The 22900-nt window shown below is 47.1% G+C and overlaps 1 protein-coding gene across 1 annotated transcript in view; it reads right to left on the minus strand.

Annotated features, from left to right (window-relative positions):
• Nucleotides 1-22900, minus strand: part of LOC137268798 (uncharacterized) — a 51720-nt gene that overhangs the window by 20037 nt on the left and 8783 nt on the right. The window contains exon 4 of the mRNA XM_067803367.1: nt 18291-18362. Within this exon, the coding sequence (XP_067659468.1) occupies nt 18291-18305 (15 nt within the window). The 5' untranslated portion in view covers nt 18306-18362. The remainder of the gene's footprint in view (nt 1-18290; nt 18363-22900) is intronic.

Here is a 22900-nt window from a genome sequence, read left to right on the forward strand (position 1 = left end):
TCCAATTCTTCCACCCCATCTTTTAATGTGATATAAGGTGAGGCGAGTGTTAAGTTGATCAGCCATTTGGGCTCTTTTAAATCTAATAACGACACCCGTCTGTACACGTTGTCTTTGAAGTGCAGGATATAAAAGGTGTCTTCCTCACCAGGCTGATCGAATCCCTCCGTATCTCCTAGGTCGTTAAGAGTAGTGTTGGGATGACTGGTCATTATTATACTATTACGATATAATTTCCAACTGGTTTTCTGATAATAATTCAGGGGTGAACTTCATATCCATGAAGTGTATGTTGTCAGGTAGGAAGATCTTGGTTAGTGATATCTTGTTTTCCACGATCACGTTGACCCCCTGCAGACTGGTATTGGAACCGACACCCACCCGCACGTAAACATTGCAAACTTGATACTGATGTTGTTTCACCCACCCGAGTTTGATCCCCTTCACGATCTCGACATCATTCACCGATGGTTCCCCTAGGTAGACTTTGATGATCAGTGTTGAGTTTGCCGGTAGACTCTCTAGTATCTTGACCACGCCTTCGAATTCAGACACCAACTGCAATGTCACGTTTTGTATGGTCGGTTTACTCGATAGCATGTGGGCTGCCATAGTGTTGAGTGGGCTGACGACTACGCTACGTCTCTGAGTTGGGACGTAAGCCACGAGCAGGGTTCCATTGTTCACGACTTTGTTTAGGTGGTTGTCTTTGTTATCAGTAAACACGTAAGGGGAGCCGAGCCTAATATTGAGAAACCAGTCGTTATCGGGTAACAACACCCACTTGTCATCTTCGGTGAAGACGAGCATATATGGCTTGTTTCGGGCGACGGTAGTGCTCTCAACATCGTCTAAGTCGAACAGTTTACCCCCGAACGATGGGTATATTATCCAGTTATCACCGGTGTTGACAAGGGCGTACTTAGTGTTGACTGTTGCTCTTGTGGTATCTACTATATCACTTAGGGTTCCACCGGAGGGGACTTCAACGCGTTTGTAAATGTTGTTTTTCAGTTGCAAGGCGTACGATTTACCATCTACTCCGGGAGCGTCGAAACCGCGCGTGTCTCCGAGGTCGGAGATCCCGATATTGACGCATTTTTTAACTCCGGGCCCTTGTGCGCTGGTCATTTTACATGAAGCGTTAAGCTGAGGTATCCTATATTTACAGGATTATGATTTATATCTAACACCGATATTAGCAGCTCAGGTATGTTGCCCTGGGTTAATCTCTTATACTGCCGTGGTGAAAACGACTCGGTTCTACCGTCCTTGTATTTCTCAGTTTTCACCGGCACTGCTCTCAGTATAGTGGAAGGGTGACCTCCTTGAATGTTGTACGTTGTGCTCACCTGACCGAGATGAATGTACAGCTCTCGGTACGGTACTAGGTCGGGTAACTTCGTGCCTGTGACGGCTGTTGTTGGTTTTATCTCGTCAGGAGACATACCGAGTATCCTCGCTAATGGTCGGCCGAGCCTCAATGAGGTTCTTCCGTTGTTGATTAACACCACTGTACCGTTTGAGTCGTTCATCTTGAGTTCGGCTCCCAGGGGTTTGAAGACCTCGTCGTTTAGAGAGCACACGCTGTAGTAGCCGTCAGTTATCTGGCTGCGAGTTCCACTGACGAACAGCTTATTGTTGCTGGCGTTGATGTTAGTCCATTGCGGTAGGTAGGTGATATCGCAGAGTGCGACTTCGAGTTGGCCTGACGTGTTATCGATCGCGTGCGTCAGCTGAACGGCCTCACCGCTCGTTATTCCTGGAAGTGTTATGTACATATTATAATATATAATTTATATATTATAATATGGACTTAGCACACTTGAAAATCGTGGTGGTAGGTAGTACGGGGTTTAAAACAACCTTTATTAATATCTTTGAAAACTATATCGTGACCGTTAATAACGCGCAGGCGGTGGTAAACTGGAATCAAAACCCAATGCAGTTTTGGCAGAACCAACTCAACTTTGCTGTGTGGTGTGCGACGACAGGGTCGGGTGTGACACCAGACTACGGTATAGACGAACTGAGTAAGGCGGTTATTTTGTTTCATATTTATTATCAAACGAGACGAATATTGAAGAAAATAAGTGCTCCTCTTCCCCAAGATAAAGCGTGGAGTATGACGAATAACCCCTATGATAAACGCGCTTATGAACGTGTTTGTGGGGAGTTTGAGATTCCAACGAATAAAGACTTTCGCCTTCCTGGTGTGAACCATGGTCTCGGTATAGTTCTCGTGTACTTCTACAGGTCCGGAACATATCAGGCCGGTTCTAAAGATGGTTCATACAACCCAAACCGTCATACATTTACAGGCCCCACAACGAATGAAAAGATCCATGTCAGCTGTATAATGCAAACCAATCCTGATGCAGCCACAGCCTGGACTAAAATGATCTCAAAAACATCGAAAGAATTCACTCGTGCTGGTACAATACGCTTGAACGACTCGATTCGAACGTACGTGTGGGCGCTGTTGGGTGCGCAGTCGATGACGCGTTCCAACATCCTCGGTAAGGGAACTGCTTACGACGCTCAGAAACAGTTCGTTGCCAACGTTGAGGATGCTATCAATTCTCCAGTTGATCTCCCGCGGGCCATCGACCGTTACCAAAACGTGTTAGAATACGCCAGATCGAAAGTCAATTACGTGTTCGGTGTGGGGCTGTACATGGCTCCGAGTGATATGCAACTGAGAGTAAAAAAAGTGGTGGGTTATAACAACAAAATAGTCATAGCCACGGCGGATCAAAAGTTGGGTATCAACCCCGATATTAACACCCCCTATATCCCACACATCCCACCACGTGAAACGGGTATAGTGGCGCCGCCCCCGGAGTCTAAAGTTCATGTGGGGGTACCCCCCACACACCCCCATATTCAGGCCTCCAATCATATTGATAGTAAAACGGCCCTGGTGGTTGGTGGGGTAGCTTTGGGGCTTATTTGGTTAAAAATTTCTTAGCCGCTACGTACACCAGACCCGCCACGGCGACGATGGCTGCCCACAGGTTTTGACTGAGCCACATGGCAGTTTTAGCCAGAGCGCCCAACAACCACGAGACGATGCTACCCAGGATGCCGGGAAGGGCTTCGGCGGCTTTACCAGCCAGTTTAGCTAGGCCTTCCCCGAGTTTTTTTATCCAGTCTTTAACACCACCGGCAGGTGTGGGGGGAACTCCGCCGCCGGCAGGCCCTGTCAGTGACACCACCAGGGTTGATATGATGAAACCCAATGCAGTCAGAATGCTGGCGATGGTGATCCCTTGCTCCCGGAACAATATCCGAATCCTGTCTGCTAACGTGGTGTCTCGGTGGAGGACTTGATTGATGGTTTCCCGCACCCGGTTGGTCTGGGATCTAAGCTTTTCTTTGTAGCCGGACGCTGTCTCCAACCAGGTCTGCCTTTCATCTTCCAAATTACGTATTCGTTCCTCGATGGTGGCTTTCATAGACTCGTCCTCAGTTTCACCGAGTTTTTCCTTTTCATAGGCGATGTGGTCGTCTATCTCACTCATTTTGGCCGTGCTTTTCCAGAGCTGACCACGAATGGTTTGCATCAACAGGTCCAACCCCTTCAGTTCCCGAAAGGTAATTTCGAGACCCGGGAAGGGCTTGTTCTTGTAGTCGGCCAACACCTTTTCAATATCATAAGTCATGTTTTGATCCGATGTGGCGTCCCTGATGCCTTCCAGACTTTGAACTAACTTCGGAGGATACTGCTTAGGTCGCGCGCCACCGTAATCTATGAAGCCTAGTTCATCGCGGACAAAGTTACTCCCATGTCGACTGCTCAGTGTTGATAAAGCAAGCGGTTCTCTCGTGCGTTTATGCACGAGATCGATCTCCGGGTGAGCCTTCAAACGCAGCGTGCCATTGCTATCGAGGGTAAACCTGGAATAGTTCCTTCCCAACGGCTTGAGTTTGGATTTATTTTCAACTGCGTTGTAATAATCGTCGACGGCGCCCTCCATGAGTGAGCCACCTTGCGAGAATGAGGTCTCCTGGTCATCATTGAATGCCTGGGCACTATCGTCCCACATATCATCCATAGGTATGTCTTCATCCATTAGTATTAAAAATATATTTCCTTTATATAACAATGTACGGCAGAAAATTAGATCCTTTCAGAAGATTGAGAGAGCCACTAGGCGCCAGAGCCGTGCGCCAGTCGGTGACCATCACCAACAATCCCAGCAAGATAGACCAGAATCAAACTCTGCTGGTTAGATTTCCAAACCTTGGTGAGAATGACCTCATTGTACCAGGCACTGTTCGACTGGCGTTCAATATCACGTTGACCTCCGACAACGACAAACGCGAGCTAGTGCGGAACGTGGGTCGAGCTATCATCAAGAAAACGACCGTCAAGATCAGCGGTAACGAGGTGCTGAGTATCGACGACAGCGACGTGTTTCACTGCTACGGGGATCTCTGGAAAAGCGAGGGAGAACGAGTCAATGATGTGTACCAGGGTATCAGCAAATCAACCCGGTCGCGCATAGGGTATGCCTTCACGACAGACCAGCTAGACAAGCTATCGGACGGTGAAAAGGCCATCACTCGAGCATACGGGAATCGATTCTGCGTGCCGCTCGACTTCGAGTTACTCACGGGACACGCGCCGTTTTACCAGGCCGCGCTGGGTGATAGGCTCGAATACGAGCTCACGTTTAACGACTATAGCAAAGTAGTGCGTACGCCGAACGGTGATGAGGCCAGTTATGCCATAGACAACATCTCTCTGGAGTTCGACATGGTCACTAGCCCGGAGCTGGCCAGGCAGGTTCGAAGCCAGTACTCTGGGAAGATGGCTATCCTGTACGATCGCGTACTGAGGCATAGATCAGTCGTGCGAGATAAGAGCGACACTGTGTGGAATATCAACCTGAACGTGCCGGCGCGATCGATGAAAGGTATCCTGGTCGTCCCAGTGGAGGATTACGAGCCATTCCGGAGGGACAGCGAGAAGTTTTTCAACCCCGAGATTGAAAAGGTGGAAGTGACCATCGAGGGCGTGCCCAACCAGCTGTTCAGTCATGGTATGAGACCACACCAGCAGTGGGATGAGATAAAAAAGCTACCAGGGACAGTGGGGGGAGACCCACATTATATAACAAAGGACCTGGACCTCGGCTCCGTGCAGATCGGTGAATACCTGACCACCAAGTACGCCCTATGGTTGGACATGCGATCCACGGATGATGATAAACTGCACGGTAGCGGGCGCCGTATAGATAACGGCAGCGAAGGGATAACCATCCAGATTACTAAGAAGGCTCAACCCGCTGGTAAGTTGAAATTATATCTGTACGTTATTATGGACGCGCAACTTAATATAGACAATGGGAGATTCGTGCAAGCCATCTATTGACCTGCCCACTGACCCACACTGCGCCATAGTGTGCGGGCAGACTGGCTGTGGGAAGACCGTTTTCGTGTTGGATATGTTGGAGGGTTACTACAAGGATGTGTTCGATAACATCGTTATCATGTGCCCTACTCTGAGCATGAATAAAACGTACGCGCGACCTTGGGTGATGACGGACCCGGACGTACACAAAATCGACCCTGGAACACGCCTGCAGGACTGGTTGAAAGCTCTTCACGAGAAATTTAAAGGGGAACCGACGCTGTTCATACTGGACGACTGCAGCGCTAATCGCGAGATAACAAAAAAGAGAGACATGCTATCGTACCTGGCCTTCTCCGGCCGGCATGCAAATCACAGCGTCTGGGTGCTAACGCAGAAGTTCAACTCGGTGTTGAAAGACCTCAGGGAGCAGACGCGATGGGTGGCTTTATTTCACTGCAAGGACAGGGATTCGTTCGAGGAGTGTTTGAGAGAGAACGATGTGATGAGCAAATTAGAACGGGAACGGGTGAAGAAACAGCTCGCTGAAACTAAACACGCTAAGCTCGTGCTCAAGACCGACCAACCAGTAGCATATAGAGTGTGCTAAAGCTAAGCAAAGCTAAGCTAAAGCTAAGCAAAGCTAAGCAAAGCTAAGCTAAAGCTAAGCAAAGCTAAGCTAAAGCTAAGCTAAAGCTAAGCAAATGCTAAGTATAGCTATGATATTTGAAGTGTTTGTCGTGTGCAACTTAACCTTCATTTCTCTGTGTTTTGTCTGCATCGGGTATTATATAGTTAAAACTAAATCTTACTTGTTATATTATAAGATGGAGTGTGAGGAATTGCTCGAACAATTGTTGGTGGAGGGTACCTCCACTGATGATAAGCGAGAGAAACTGGTGGCGTTGGCTGTTGGCGGCAAAGCCAAACATTACTTTGGAGACTACACTCCGGATAAAATTCACAAAATGTCAGCCGAAGAAATCGATAAGCTGTACGCTAGATACGAGTCCCGGCTCGGAGCAGAAATGACAAAGACAATAGGATCGGCTATGACCCAGATATACACCGGTATTGTATCATACTTCCTTCCCATTCCACCAGAGCGCCGACTTTACCTGTGGGAGGACCTCGAGAAAGACCCTTTTATCGAACACGCCGTGAGTTCTATCAGCTGCGGGCTGTACCACAAATATGGTATGTTGTTGGCTCCAGTGACGGCGGCGATTATCACGGCAAAGCATTGTCAATTTGAGAGAAAAAACAATAATGGTATAGATGGATACTGCTCCCGAGGTGATACCCCCCACAGTGAGGGAAACCCCAGTGGGGGTACCCCCCACACCCCCAACAGTGAGGGAAACTCCACTGGAGGAAACCCCCACAGTGAGGGAAGTGACCCCTTCACAAGAACCCCCAACAGTAACCAGGCAGAAGAATCCTAAGAGAGTAGCTGCCGGTAAAAAACGGTGGTGTAACCAACATAAAATTATTACAGTGACCAACCCAACCCGACTGTTGTTGGTTGTAGGCGTAACTGCTGCCTTGGCTATCTCGTGGTTATATACACGTGAGGGAAACCCTCACCGTGAGGTGGTACCCCCCACCCCAACACAATTAGAGGTCGACCCGCATATCATGTTATAATTTACAATATTTTTATATATACATAATGTCTGAGGGGAAAACGTTCGTCAACGACGCATACCACGCCACAGTGGTCGCCAGTCTAGCAGTAGGGTACGCTCGGTTGACTAAAATGGTGCTTAAACAACCAACTATCAAGCTAGATTTCAACCTGCAGGATATGGGTATGCTCATAATGAACCTTGGTATGGCGATGGCCACAAAAGACATCCTAGTAAAACAAGGGATAATACCTGATAATATAATGAAATAAATATAGGATGGCCACGATAGCTATGATGGTCGGTGGGGCGTTAGTGAATGCCCTGGCATTTTCCGGGAGTAATTTCCTCTTCTCGAAACTACGAGATGATCACGCGGCTGAAATACAGGAAGAAAGGAAGCGGCACGATCTCGCTACTGAGAACTTACAAAAAGCACAGGCCGAGTACGCTAAAAAACGCCTCCAGAGGATCGATTTTATTAACGAACAACTCCAGCGTGAAAACCATGCCGTTCAAACATTCAACGATGTCGATGAAGCAATGAAAGAATACTACCTACTAACTGGTAAACGATTGGAACCGCTCAATAAACCCACACTCGCTCAGTACTACACACCATCCAAGGGGCAAATGGATCGTGAACTGGGCTTCATAGTGTTGGGTATAGCAGCTACTGCGTTGGTTGCGAAGCAATTAAATTAAATACCTATATAAGTAAACATGAGACCCGCTCCATACCGATGCGAATACATACTTATGGGGAAGACCGAGGCCTGTGGTAGGAAATGCAGGAATCAGGGGTTCTGTTGTTTCCATATGGGAAGTCCTAACTACACGTGTTCTGTGTGTGGTATCGGGGTTAAAGGACACTACTGTCTATGTAAAGCTCACGGAGCCAACGTAGTCAGACATCAACTCATCTACGAGAATTAAAAGGACTACATAAAAGAACGTAGGCGACTGCTCAAGATAGACTCCAAATAAATATTTTACTCAGCCACATATTTTTATCAAGGGTTACCTCCCTTTACTGTGACCCAATTAGACATTGGTTATGTTAGGTGTAAACACTATGACTACTGTACGCGAGCTGAAGCGGGTCGCAAAACAGAGAGGTGTGATCGGGTATTCTAGAATGCGGAAGTCAGCATTGTTGAGATTACTAGGTTTAGAAGCCCCTCCTACGGTAAAACAATTAAAAGCTCAAGCAAAACAGCTTGGATACACGGGTTATTCACACCTGGGGAGAGCCGGGTTAGTCGCATTGTTATCACATGCCCCCGTACCCACTGTAAAACAACTGAAAGCCGAGGCACACGATTTGGGTTTAGGCGGGTATTCCCGTATGAGAAAACCACAGCTTGTAGAATTATTACGACAGAATAGAGCTATTGACCTACAGTTCGTGCGCACTGAGCGCGCTGTAGGCAACTATTTGAGAGGTTGGCGCATGCACGTTGATAGAAACATAGACATTACAGATATCAAGCCTCTGATAGCTGATAAGGTCAACCAGGAACTAAATAACCTAGGAAGTATCAAGTTTCAGATCACAGTGAAAATGTCGCTAGATAAGCAGGTTGGGGGCCCCACAGGGGCCACTGAGTATGTTCAGCCTTACTTCCGAGGTAAACAAGAGGTCGTCACACATACAGAGACCATTGACGCATCAATCGATACCAGTTTTCAGCAGATACGAGAATACCTAGAACGCTACACACACTTGGGGTCCGGGTGGGCTGTAGATAAAATCGATAATGTCTATCTAGACATAGCTAACTACGTGCCATTCAGAGGCGGGTCATACCTAGCCTTGCCCCCCTACTATAGGAACAAACATGCCATAGTAAACGTTAAGAATAGAGGAAACGATTGCCTGAGGTTAGCTATCAGGTCAGCCTTATTTCCAGCTGACACTAATCCGAACAGGTCTTCTAATTATCCTCAGGATGATGGGCTCAACTGGGATGGTATAGATGAACCCACCCCCATATCCCAGATCACTAAAGTAGAAAAACAGAATAATCTGGCTATAAATGTCTTTGGGCACGAAGGTAACACAACAATAGTACACAGGGTCAGCCCGGTGAAGGATCGCCAAGTTATCAATATATTCATGATCCAGCGAGGTGACAAGTATCACTACACATGGATAAAACACTTTAGCAGGCTGTTGTATGACCAATCGGCACACAGAGAAAAGACCCACTTCTGTGAACGATGCCTACATGGCTTCACACGAGCTGATTTATTAGAATCCCACCGGGATGATTGTCAAGGTGTGGGGCAGACGGCCATACGAGTCGACATGCCTAAGGAAGGTGATAATATCCTAAAATTCGGTAACCACAAGAACCAAATGTCTGTGCCTTATATCATATACGCCGACTTCGAAGCCTTAGTTGTGGGGGATTCCCCCAGTGGTGCCGCCGGCGAGGTTCCCATCACCCACAAAACACAAGAGCATAAAGCCTGTGGGTTTGGATACATTGTCGTCCGTTGTGACGGGGAAACGAAAGCTCCGGTAGTGTATAGGGGCCCTGACGCGGCTGAAAGGTTTCTAAAGTGTTTGCAGGAGGAGGAAAAAATTATTAAGAATACATTGTATAGAATCGCTCCCATGCGTATGACCCGAGTCGACAGGCTAGCTCACGCTAGTAGCACTAACTGTCACGTGTGTGACTCACCACTTAACGGTGATTCGGTGAGAGATCACTGCCACATAACTGGTAAGTATAGAGGCGCCGCTCACAGCGCGTGCAACCTCAAGCTTAAAATCAACCCTAAGACAATAAACATCCCCGTTGTCTTTCACAACTTGAGAGGGTACGACTCACACTTGATCATGCAGGCCATCGCGAAAATCGATGGTAATATAACGTGCATTCCCAACAACATGGAGAGATACATCTCCTTCAGCTTAAACGGACTTAGGTTCATTGACTCGTTTCAGTTCCTCCTGTCGTCACTCGACAGTCTGGTCAAGGCCAACAATACCTTCCCTATCACCGATCGATACACAGACGCCGAGACTAGACCCCTGCTTATGAGGAAGGGTGTGTACCCCTATGAGTACATGGATAGTTGGGTCAATTTCACCGAGACCAGACTACCCCCTATTGACTGCTTTTATAGCAAGCTGAATGAGGCATCGGTCTCACGAGATGATTACTCGCACGCGTATGGAACGTATGGAAAAAAAAAAATGCTTAAAAAGACCGGAGTTTATTTGGAATTGCTCACAGATTACGACATGCACCTATTCATTGAGAAAGGCTTGCGAGGTGGGATTTCCATGGCATCCAAACGATACGCGAAAGCAAATAATCAATACGTGAAAGGTTACGATCCTAACAAGCCAACCAATCACATTCTCTACCTCGACGCAAACAACCTGAACGGCTGGGCCATGAGCCAGTATCTACCTACAGGGGGATTCGAATGGGTACCCCACGTTGATGTTATGGGGGTTGCACCAGATTCGAACAAAGGGTATATCCTCGAGGTTGACTTAGAGTATACCAAGGAATTACACACATCGCACAACAGCTACCCCCTGGCCCCCGAACGTATGAGGGTTAACCCAGACTGGATGTCTGAGTACCAACATAACTTGTTAGGTGGGCGTGTGACAGACGTTGAAAAACTCGTGCCTAACTTAATGAATAAGACCAAGTACATCGTTCACTATCGCAACCTACAGCTGTACCTGTCGTTGGGTATGAGGCTGACCAAAATACACAGGGTGCTCATGTTCGACCAGAGCCCATGGATGGAGCCCTACATCAGAATGAACACAGACCTACGAAAAAAAGCCACCAGTGATTTTGAGAAAAATCTCTACAAGCTCATGAACAACTCGGTGTTTGGTAAGACTATGGAGAACCTGAGGAAACGCGTGACCGTGAAGCTGGTTCGGTCGAGTGAGGAAGACAAGCTCAGGAGATTGATAGCCAGTCCGGCATTCAACCGTAGTAAGATATTCACAGACAACCTGGTTGCCCTACACATGAAGAAAAGCCACATAAAATTCAACCGGCCTGTTTACGTGGGGATGAGCATCCTCGATTTATCCAAACACCTGATGTACGACTTTTACTACAACGAGCTCAAGAAACAGTACGGTGACAGGTGTGAAGTGCTGTACACTGACACGGATTCCCTGCTGTTAGAAATTCGAACCGAGGACGTGTACGAGGACATGAAAAAACACCTCGATTTATACGACACCAGCGACTACCCTAAGACCCATACCATACACAGTACGGTAAATAAAAAGGTCCTAGGTAAGATGAAGGACGAGTGTGCTGGCACGCCCATAGCCGAGTACATAGGTTTGAGACCTAAGATGTACTCCATATTGAAAGCCGACAATAGTGAGATCCGGAAGGCTAAGGGGGTTAAGAAGTATGTGGTGAAACAACACATCAAACACGCCAGATTCAAGGAAGCCCTGTTCAAGACCCGTACCTTTAGGCATAAAATGAACACACTTAGAAGTGATGGACATAAGATATACGGACTGACTATAAACAAGACGTCCCTGTCGCCTATGGACACGAAACGTTGGATAGCTATTGATGGGATAAACACATACGCGTATGGACATGAAAAAATTTGAGGCTGTTTACTACAGCCCGCGTGGGTACTGGAAAGGAGCTAGCGCAGTAGATAAGCTAGCTAAAATAGCGCGACTACCCCCGGAGGAAGCCAAAGCGTGGCTTGAAAAACAAGCCCTGTGGCAGATCTATTTGCCGGCACCACGCTACGTGCCTAGAAGGAGGTTCGGTATTAACATACCTAATAGCGTTCACCAGGCAGACCTACTGTTCCTACCCCACGACAAGGGGTACAAGTATGCCTTAACCGTAGTGGACGTAGCCAGTCGTTACAAGGAAGCCGAACCCTTGACCACGAAAGATTCGGCCCAGGTAGCCAGAGGATTCGAACGCATATACAAACGCAGCCCGCTGACGTGGCCAACAGAGCTGCAAGTTGACCCCGGACGGGAGTTCATGGGTGCCGTGTCACAACTGCTAGCCAAACACGATACAAAGGTCCGGCGTGGCACGGCCGGAGCCCATCGCAGCCAAGCCATAGTTGAGAGATTTAATAGGACTTTGGCTGAGCGCTTGTTCGGCCATCAGTATGCTAGGGAGATGGCCACCCCTGGAAAACGATCGACTGAATGGGTCACGAGGTTACCCAAGGTGGTGTCGGCAATCAACCATGAAGTCACCCGTCTCACCGGTAAGAAACCGGCAGACGCTATCAAACTAAAATCAATAGTTGCAGAGTCGGCCGCTCCATTGCGTGGGAAGGAGAAACAGATACCAGATAGGGCCCTAGTGAGGTATCTATACCAGCCGGGGGAACACGAGGGTGATAGCCGTAAGCGGGCCACTGATCCTATATGGTCAGTCAAAACTTACAACATAGATAAAGTGGATATGAAAGCCGACGAACCTAACTTATACTACTTGAGGGATGGGCCGGGTAGGGGGTTTGTAAGAGAAGAATTATTGATCGTACCGTACGGCACAGTGTTACCTCCAACACACGTTAAGTAGTAGGGGTAATAGTAGCAAGAGCTAAGGACCCAACCAAAGCCTTATTTAGTAAATAAGGCTTTGTAGAGACTTTTCTTGAAAGTGTTTTAAAACCCCCATTGTATATACTACTAATGGACCGAATTGATGAAGGCCTTCGATGTCTGACTGATCCCATACGTAATGAGTGGCAAACACAGTATCTGACTTCCAAAAGCAACCTTCCATAATGGCTTGCAGTTCTTATGGAGCGCCATGACGAGTGCACGTGTCTTATGAGGCCTTGCAGACGAAGGTGGTGGCAACTTCACAATGTCGTGCGCTCGCAGAATCGTGGATCTCAACCACAAAGCCAAGGTTGTATGCGATACTTTTGCTTTGGAAAAGGTAAAAAAAATGGGATGAAGAGCCTCTTGCATAGTGTGCAGTGGTCCTTAGAGGCGGCTAAGTATATCCTCAATGCCCGAACTAGACACAAGGATAAATCTTCAGTGTCCTCTGGACCCAGGATAGATGACAGCAAAGGGATACTGAAGGTACAATCCGGCTGTCCCGGTAACTGGTTCTTGGCAAGGAAATCCCATCTTAAGCCGAGGAACACTGCAGCATGTCGAGACCTTTCAGAGCGTACCAGCAAAACATCCAACGCATGTAACTAGGATATACGCGCAGCTGTTGCCAAGACCAGAAGGAAGAAGGTCTTGAAAGTGGCAAGTTCAAAATTTTTCCCAGTCAATGGTTCATATTCATTCGATGTAAGATGAGTCAAGACAACAGGCAAATCCTGAATGTGCAGAAGATACTCTGCAACAATCTCTTGCAATACTGTCGTGAGAGACATAATGCCCTTCCCTCTGCAATATGACTCCACTTGTCATCATAAAGCGATCTGGTGGATGTATGATGCGCTGTAGTTATCGCAGTAGTGACACGTTTAGAATAACTCTTGGCCCTTAATGACCGAAGCAAATGCACCAAACGTTGCAGATGGAGCATTAGTGGAGACTATTGTAGTTGATCGGAGTGCAGGTGCACCAGTCGATCTGACTGAACGGGCAGTGGCACTGGATCTGGATCGTCTAGCTCTCGAAGATCTACGAACCAACTCCTTGTCGGTCAAAAGGGCGTGACCAAAAGCAGTGTCACCTGCCGAGTGGAATGTAACTTGCAAAGTACATGTGGAAGAAGGGCCGCTGGTGGAAACGCGTAAGTGTTGAGACCGTCCCTTGGAATTGCGAAGGCGTCTAGTCCCCAGGCTAACGGACCCGGATTCGGAGACACAAACAGCGGTAGTTGATGATTGAATCTGGAGGCGAACAGATCTATAGTCGGCTTTGTCAGTGGGAGGCAAACTGCCCTGAACACCTCTGGATGCAGCTTCCATTCCGTTGGGGACAGACGCTTCAGACGTGACAGAGAGTCGGTGATGATATTCTTTAGCCCTGGAATGTGATTGGCTCGAACCACTATGCTTAATGAGTCTACTAGGTTGAAAAACTGTTGAGTCCAGCTTAAAAGTTGGGTTGACCCCCATTGATCCCATCCGATTAATGTACCAAACAACTGCTGCATTTTCCGACCTTTTCATGAGAGGCAAACCTCTATTTGCTCTCGCCAATGAATGATCGCCGAAATTACTGCCCTGAGTTCCAAGACATTGATGTGGCACGTAGGATCTGCAGGAGACCACTGCCCTGCCACTTGCTGATCGAGAAGGTGAGCTCCCCACCCATGCAGTGAAGCATCCACATACAGGTGGTAAAACGGCACCAACAGCTCTAAACAAACTCTGCCGCAAACGTTCGGTTCTTGTATTAACCATAGTAGATGAGAATGAAGCTCACTGGGTAACATGCTCAATGTGGACAGGTTGCCTTTCTTGATATGAGGGAGCAAGAAACATTAACCCCAAAAGCTCTTGCCTTTGCCGGAACGTCCTGGGCTGAGACAAGGCAAGGGAATCAGACGTAACATCTTGTCGAACCTCTCACTCTGGACAAAAAGTTTGCTGACCTGAGTGTCAACTACCGCCCCGATGAACTGAAGATGGTGTGTAGGGATCAGAAGACTTCTTTAGATTCACCAACCAGCCTAAATGGTGAAGAAGCCGCATTGCAAGCATCGTTCCGAGCCTGTATGCAATCGTCTATATAAGCCTCGAACACAATCCCCCTGCGTTGCAGAAATTTGGTGATTTCAAGAAGAAATTCCGAACGGGAGCACAAGCCATTGGTAGTGAATGCCCTGGAACACGAATTGCAGAAGCTTCTGATGTGTAGGGCAAATCGGAATGTGCCAGTAGGCTAATCCAGACTGATATAAAAAATCTCCTGGTTTGATAATAGTCTGGAGCAACACTACAGACACAATTCGAAAGTGAGGAGGGGTCCGTAGGTAGTTCTTGTTGAACACCTTCATGTTGAATATTAGTCTCAGCTTGTCGGAGTCTTCCTTCGGAACCAGAAAAATAGGGAAAATAAAACCCTTGATCCACAAGCAATGCCCCTAAGGACTCTATTGCCTGCTTCTCCAGTAAGGTGTCTATGGTGACTCGCAACACTTGTAACTGTTGAGTCAAGTAAGGCCTTTGCACCGATGACCTGGTCAAGGGAGGCTTCCCCACAATCAGCTACTGATACCCATTGGACAGAATGGACATCACAAATGGATCTTCTAAAAACGTCCAATTCACCGCATAAATCCCCCACCTTCCTCCCCACATGAGAAGGCTGGATGAGAACAACTGGAGGCAGAAGAACCCAGTCTGGCTCTGATGTCCTTGAGTCACTTGTCTTCCTTGGGTTAAGCCTGGCCAGATCCCCCATTGGGTCTAGGTGAATCATCAGATCGACTCTGTCGATTTGTACGGCACCTGTTACCTCTGCCTCAAAAGGGCTCATACTGGGTGGATCGACGCTGTTTTGCAGACTCCTCCATCTGCAATCTGTGGTACTTAAACAGCTCCACAGACACTTGCAGGTACGCATCTTTGCCCATCTTGCTAGCCACTTCCCTAATAGCGCCGCTGAAGAGCATCCTGCCTAACCATGGTTGACGGAACAGGTCAGTATGAAATCTGTCCTCCCACGATGACAACTGCAACGGACCCCTCCTGCGCATGGCTGTCAAGTATGAAAGGAAATGTGCAATCAACTCCAAAATGCAGTTGAATTGTTCATGTATCAAACCAATTGCTGCCCTGATATAAGCTTGTTGGTGCGTAGGAGCATGTTGCAGTGCCATGGCTACTCCCTCAGAAGTTGTGAGTACCATGTTCAAGGGTGCCAAAATTTTCCTAATCATCCAATTCAAGTGACTCAGCTCTCGGTCTTCTACTATAAAGGGAAAATAGGACCTCTGCTTTGAACCCAGAAGTAAAACATCATCATCAACTGGTAGGTTGAAACTGCCGCAGACAGGTTGGAACGAGGCAAGGTAAAACCATCCTTAATCTTCCTCAAATTGGTGAATGCTGCATCCAACGAAGTAACCAACTGAGAAAAGCATGGCCTAGGAGGGAACGAAATCGACCCAAAATCGCCAGACTTCATGAGAAAAGTAGACAATGTATCATCCGAAGATGTACTATGCTGTAATTGTAGTTTGTCAGCGATCCACACAAGCAGTGAGGATGCATCAACCGCATCAAAACTTCCATCAGAACTCAAAGAACCATCTGACAACGGAGACGGTGTAGCCGATTGCCAAAGTCTAGCCAACTCATGAGACGCTCTAGTCTTTGTGGTCACAGGCAACGAGACGAGAATCTCCGGATCCTGACGCCTAAGCACTGCAGCAACTCGCAATAAAAAATTATCAAAGTCCATGGGCTGGGATGTAACTGCTTCTGATCTCGGAACCCATGAAACTGGTAAACTAGCCCCAGCAGTCAAATGCGGTACACCATACGTTGCTCCTGTAACACCTGAATACCCCGTCGAACAGGTAACTAAAGGCACCCTCAACGCTGAAGTAAGCACATGTGGAAAGGACATGGAAACAAGAGGTGCACTCCCGCACCCCACACTCCCGAAACCGCTTCCGCTCAACCCAGCATGTTGAGTCACTACCCTGTGTCGGCACACAACCGAAACTCTGAGGAATTGAAGCAGTGATTCCACTCGGCATACCCGTGAAGTACTACTTGCCATCGGTGAATCGAAACACGCCAATGCACTGGAACAAATCGGCTGGGGAATCTCTGGAGTACAATCGACTCAAGGAAGCGCTGAACCACACTAGTGAATAAACGATGCCCCAGAGAAGGTTGTCAAATCACCCACCGGAGGTAAGGTGAACGCTGTCGCATTGCGAATCGCCGCATTGATTCCAAGAGGTTGAGCAAACATCACATCATGTTGTTGAAACACTTCCTCGTGAATCGAATCGCTACCACGCAGAGGATGGGATAACATTCTCAAAGGATTCTCTTTGTCCGACTCACTCAAACGCTCTGGGATGTCACTATCTCGTATAGATGATCAAAGCACATTTGAAGCGGTAAAAGAATGCCGATCCATCTGCTGAATCGATGAGTGATCCGGAATTGTAACGACTGACATTGGGCGGGAAACGACTGGTGGTTGAGAAAGCACTTCCATACGTGGTGGTGACGAAACTACGCTAGCGTCCCTTAAACTCCCTGAAGTCGACAGACGAAATAATTGTCTGAGATCCTCACTAAGATATGAATCCAATGCCTCCTTTTAGACAGTCTTCATCTGCCGACCTGGATGCAAAATACCGTGCCACCAACTCAGGGCGATCTTTTTTTGTCTTCTTAGGTGCTGAAGAACCATTTTCTGCCTTGCTCCTATCTCTATCTGACGTCCTCCTCTTATTCACCCGGAGGTACAGGTCAAATTCATCATCATCTAACCCCATACATAAACTACATCCAGATGACCTCTCACACAAGCCAATACAGTCAACACAAGAATTGTGCGGATCTGCCGACGAAAAGTTGCAGTTACATTCACCACAACCCGCGTGGTTTTAGAAGTATTCTTCTCTTTAGAACCACTCATCGTCAATCACTAAACAGGACATGTACAGGATGATTGACAGGCGTCTGTTGGGAGGGTGGTCAGAGGCCAAGAAGATTTGATTCAACTTAGGAGACAGCACGTTTCCACACTGGGTCAAAGAGAGGAAGAGAGATGCATAACTTGAGATAGGATAAGTTCAAACATTTGATACCTTATCCTTGAAATCTGCTCCAAAATATTTATTGTCAAGTTTCAAGATGAAGAATATGTGTATCGTGTTATGTATCATTGTGACCCTGGTATCTTAATGCTTACCATGTCATGGCCCTGCTGTATTGTTTCCCCCTGATATTTAGAAGATATGACTTGATTAATAAGATCATAACTTCACCAGCATGCATCACACAGCTTTTTTCATGATTACATGGCTAATTGTGACTACTTTCAAAAACTGAAATCTTGTCAAAAAATGTTTGTCATGGCCACTGTGGTCAGGGTATTCTGCTCATGGCCACTGTGGTCTTATGCAACAATTCATTGAGTGGCGTTTAAAAGTTGGCACATACAATATGTAAACAACTTCTTCAATTTCATGGACATATCAGCTTGGCAATGGTACAAGAATCTGTATCAAATCACCACACACCAGAAATAAAAGAAGTTGTTAACCATAAGGTTTTTTTAAAAATTTTGTCATTCAGTACTGAATCTCAAATATTTGATTCTGAGTGATTCAAGGAAAAACATTTTACAATGAACATACCACAATGAGCACCATCTGGTCATCCTTCCTTGGCCAAATGTCAATCAATGCAAGGATCACCAGATTTAAGGCCTGCAAGAAAAACAACAAGTTACCATGGTTACTAACACGTATAACAGAAGCAACTCATGTCAAAGTCAATTTACCAGTTTAATGGGTCAGATAATCAGTATAACATATGTTTTATTTGGGATTACCCATCCGGGATTCAAACCCACACCCTTAAAAAAGTACTAGAATTTGTATTTTATTAAGAGAGTGTAATCCTAAATATAACATATGTTACATTTGATCACTTTCTAAATGGTGTTGTGTAATCAGATAATCAGTAACTAGACTCTGTATTCTTGATGTCTGCATGTTGTCAACATGAGATGATTGGGATTTTCAAATTCCATTGAAAAACAGGAAATCTGGATTTGCCTTATGCTAATTATTAGGGTTGCAATGAATACACTATGTGGTGAATTTGTTAAAATCTAAATATTTTAGATAATTAAATACTTACCTTACCATGGCGCTATGCATATTACCTCAAGCTTCGCTTAAACGAGATCAGACAATCGTTGATTCGCCATTCCCATGAATGGCTACCTCATGTATCGACGAATGTATAGGCAAGGAAGTGGCGTGATCTCTTGAACCGTGCAAGCACAGACCTTTCTAAATTCACTTTTACTGAAGAAACTGGTCCAAAGAGCCCTAAGAGGGGAGGAGCATCCAGCATTAGGAGGGAAATCACTGTCCTATGGTAAGGTAAGTATTTAAATATCGAAAGTATCTAGATTTTAACAAATTTTTAACTTACCTTACCATAGGACTATGTATATGGCTTCGACAGTAGGCTGGTGGTGTCCGGCTCCAGAGGACCAAACCACCTGACTCCAGCACATGTTATGCGGTCCTGAGAAACTACTTCAGTCAGGCACAGGAACAATCCTTGTAACAAGAAAAACAGATAGTAACGCAAAGTACTCTATGGAGCTGATTACAGCACAATATGAAAGAGAACCATGGGACCTAATGGTAAGTATAAGTAGTTACCTAATGATTGGCAGGCCGGGTGAGTTGTTGGGCAACCACTCGAGGACCAAACAACTGTAGACTCTCCACGTCTTTAAATGCCAAGTCTTGTAGGTAGTGGTTGGTGAAAACCGTAGACGATCCCCCCAAACAACCCTCCATGATAGCTGGGATGGTGCAGTTCCTATGGAGAGCCATCGTGGAAGCCAGTGCTCTAATGTCATGAGGGTTGTGAGCTGTAGGATGAGGCAAACCTTTAGCATCATGGGCGGCCAGAATCGTAGATCGCAACCACAAGGCAATAGTATTCCTGTTCACCTCACCGTTACACCCTGAAGAGAAAGGGATGGATAATCCCTTCCGACCACGTCTCTTAGGAGCTGACTTGGCGATGTAGAGTTTTAAAGCACGCACAGGGCAGAGCAATTCTTCCTCAACATTGTCTGGTGCCAAGATCGCTGAGAGAGGAGGAATGGAGAACATCCTATCGGGCTGACCTGGTAACTCATTCTGCTATTAAGTCCCACAGCAAACCCAAATGGGCACGTTCATGGCGGGACTGTTCAAATCTTATCCAAGTGATGTCCAAGGCGTGGGTTTCGCTAACCCTGGCAGCGGCAGCCAAAGCAAAGAGAAAAAACGTCTTTCTAGATAAATCTTCAAATGAAACTGCCTCCACAGGTTCGTAGGGACAGCCTCGAAGATGTTGGAGGACAATGTTGAGATCCCATGCTGGAGGGCAAAATCTGATCTTCTGATCCTCCAGCTTGAAATCCTTCAGCATAGCCGTAAGTTCTGGAACTTTGGATACTTACCTATCACATTTGACAGCTAGAACCAAATTCTGCGCCCACAAATAACTTCCAATGGTACTTCCCTTGAGAGGAACGAAGGAAGATAAGGAACTCAGCAATAAATTGTGATGATGCCGATAAAGGATCTCGAGACTAGGATCCCCAGTAGAATATCCGTTTGCTTTCAAAGCCCTTTGCAAATGACCCATCCATGCAGATGAAAAGTCACTGGGTCTGGATGTAGCTTACAACTGTGAGGATGGTGCAGTAGATTGGGCCACTTTGGTAACTGAAGGACATGTCCGTTGGAGAGATGGCACAGCTCCGGAAACCACGATCTGGTTGGCCACCAGACGCGACCAATAGCAAATGAATCTCGTCTCCGTCCCCGTCTGATTTTGCCGATGATTGCCAGAAGTAGAACTGGAGGTGGAAATGTGTAGGCGTCCAGTCCTTCCCATGATAGGGACATAGGTTGAACTGCCCAAGCTCCTGTATCCTGAATTTGAGACACTTACACAGGAAGCTGATGACTGAAGCTTGTGGCTATCAAGGGACAGCTGTGATTCTGACACAGAAGTTGGAACGCCTCTGGGTGGAGCATCCATTCTGTGTTGGGGATGGTCTTCCGGGTTTGCGAAGATTTGCGAGTAAAAACATCTGGTTCTTTGACCTGGTAGCTCCCTGATTCTGTATAACCCCTACAACTGTGGAACTGTCCGACACTAAGATGAACTATGGCAAACTTCAACAAAGGTATCCATTGGCGTACTGCCAGAATAACTGCTTGCATCTCCAGATTGGTGATGTGCCAACCATGTTCTGCATCTGAAGTGGTCTGCCCATTGAGATGAGCTCCCCATCCTTGGAGTGATGCATCTATGAACAGCTTGTGATCGTGGATGTATTCTGTCAAAGAGACGCTAGCGCAGACGTTCGATGGGACAGTCCACTAACAGAGATAGGGAAGCAGATGCTGAGGTAACAGGAATCTCACACGTAGGTCGTCCCTTTGAATGAATGGTAGAAGAAAACGTTGGAGCGGCTGAAGCATGAGGTGACCCCTGTAGGCCGAGGTCAGCAGAGGGCTAGAGGTTGAGAGAGACCTAAGTTTGCATACTTGAGAATCTTCTTCCAATGATTTGGAGGGACCCTGACCAGGCTGGAATGTGTTACGAACAGACCTCCAATAAACGTCAGTTCTTGTGACTGTAATAGATACTACTTTGCAAGGTTGATTCTCAATCCCAGTTGCTGTAAAAGGCGAGTGGAGAAGTCCAACTGTCGGAGAAGCAACTGAGGCTAGAAGTTGTTCAAGAGGCAATCGTCTATGTAGGGGTCGAAGTCTATCCCTCTCAGATGCAGGAATCAGACAACCAGAGAAGTGATCTGTGTAAAAAGCCATGGGGCCGTAGAAATTCCAAATGGGAGGACCTTCCACTGGTTATGAACCCTGCTGAAGACAAACCAAAGGAACTTTGGTGGCAGCGGAATATTGGCACATGGAGGTAAGCGTCCAGCAGGTCTAGGCTGGCTAACCATGTCCTGGGCAACAGTTTGGCATGTAGTAGATCAATCTAGGGTAATCATATGGAAGTGAGGTGGATAGGGAGAGTATAGACGATTGAAAACTGCCATGTTGTGAATCATACAAAGTTTGTCCGAATCCTTCTTGGGGACAAGGAAGATGGGTGAGTAGAACCCTGGGGAGTGATTGGGATCTAGCACTGTCTCTATCGCTTGCTTGTCCAATAGCGACTGAATGTTGGCTTGAAGTACGACCTACTGTTACTGAGAGTACACTTGTAACTGAGATGCAGATGTTAGCGGCGGAGGAACAACAATCGGCAGTTTGTAGCAGGTCCTTAAGATGTTTGTGACATAGGGGTCTTCCAGGATTGTCTGGTTGGGCCAGAAGATTGCCTCTTGAACTCCTCTTGCCATGCACACAGATCCAAGTAGCCAGAGCGTCGCACAATGGTGGCGACAGACAATCCAGCAGTCTGTCAGCTGTCCATTCATAGATAGGGAGGGAGATAAGTACCACCGTCCATATCCAACAGCTCTTCATTATAATCCGGGGAGAAGAAGCGTTCCTCAGCATCATCCCAAGACACAGACAGCGGCTCAAGATGGTGAGAAGACGAGGACAACACCGTATGTCAAGGCAAGGGCGCCGTCTGCAAAGGCTTCACAGCTGGAGATCTATAACGCTGAGGATGGGGTGAGCGTCAGGAGACTGTGACCTGGATCTGTAGTAACGCCTATCTCTATCTGCCGGAGACCTAGAGCTAGATCTTGACCGGTGACGATGAGAATGACAATACGACCGGGACCTCCGACAATGGGGGAGCTAGAGCGCTACTCCCTGGTATGCCGGGAACATTCCACTTCAATCTGGCACACCCGCTCTTCCATCAGCTGCCTCTGTAAATCTGCCTCCTGTAACAAAACATGTGATGACGGTATACGAGGGGTGCGGTATCCAGAAACATCGGTGTTGGCATCATCATTGGTGTTGGCATCAGTGTCGGCAACAGTGTCAGCGTCAGAGTAGGCCTCGACGCTGAAATTTACGTTGGCATAAGAAACGGTCCTGGAGGTCGCCGAATCCATCAGGCTCCTATCAGGTGAAGGAGTCGGCACTGGCATTGGGGCAGAAGACTGAGGCATCAGCAGCATCAGCATTGGCGTCAGCATCAGCGTCGAACCGGGAGGACACACCCCTGCAGTGGGCTGCAATAAAAACCGGAGCACGTAGGAGTCAGGACGCTGAGGCTCCAGTGATTGCTG

This window comes from Haliotis asinina, chromosome 16 (assembly GCF_037392515.1).
Source record: "Haliotis asinina isolate JCU_RB_2024 chromosome 16, JCU_Hal_asi_v2, whole genome shotgun sequence".
NCBI lineage: Eukaryota > Metazoa > Mollusca > Gastropoda > Lepetellida > Haliotidae > Haliotis > Haliotis asinina.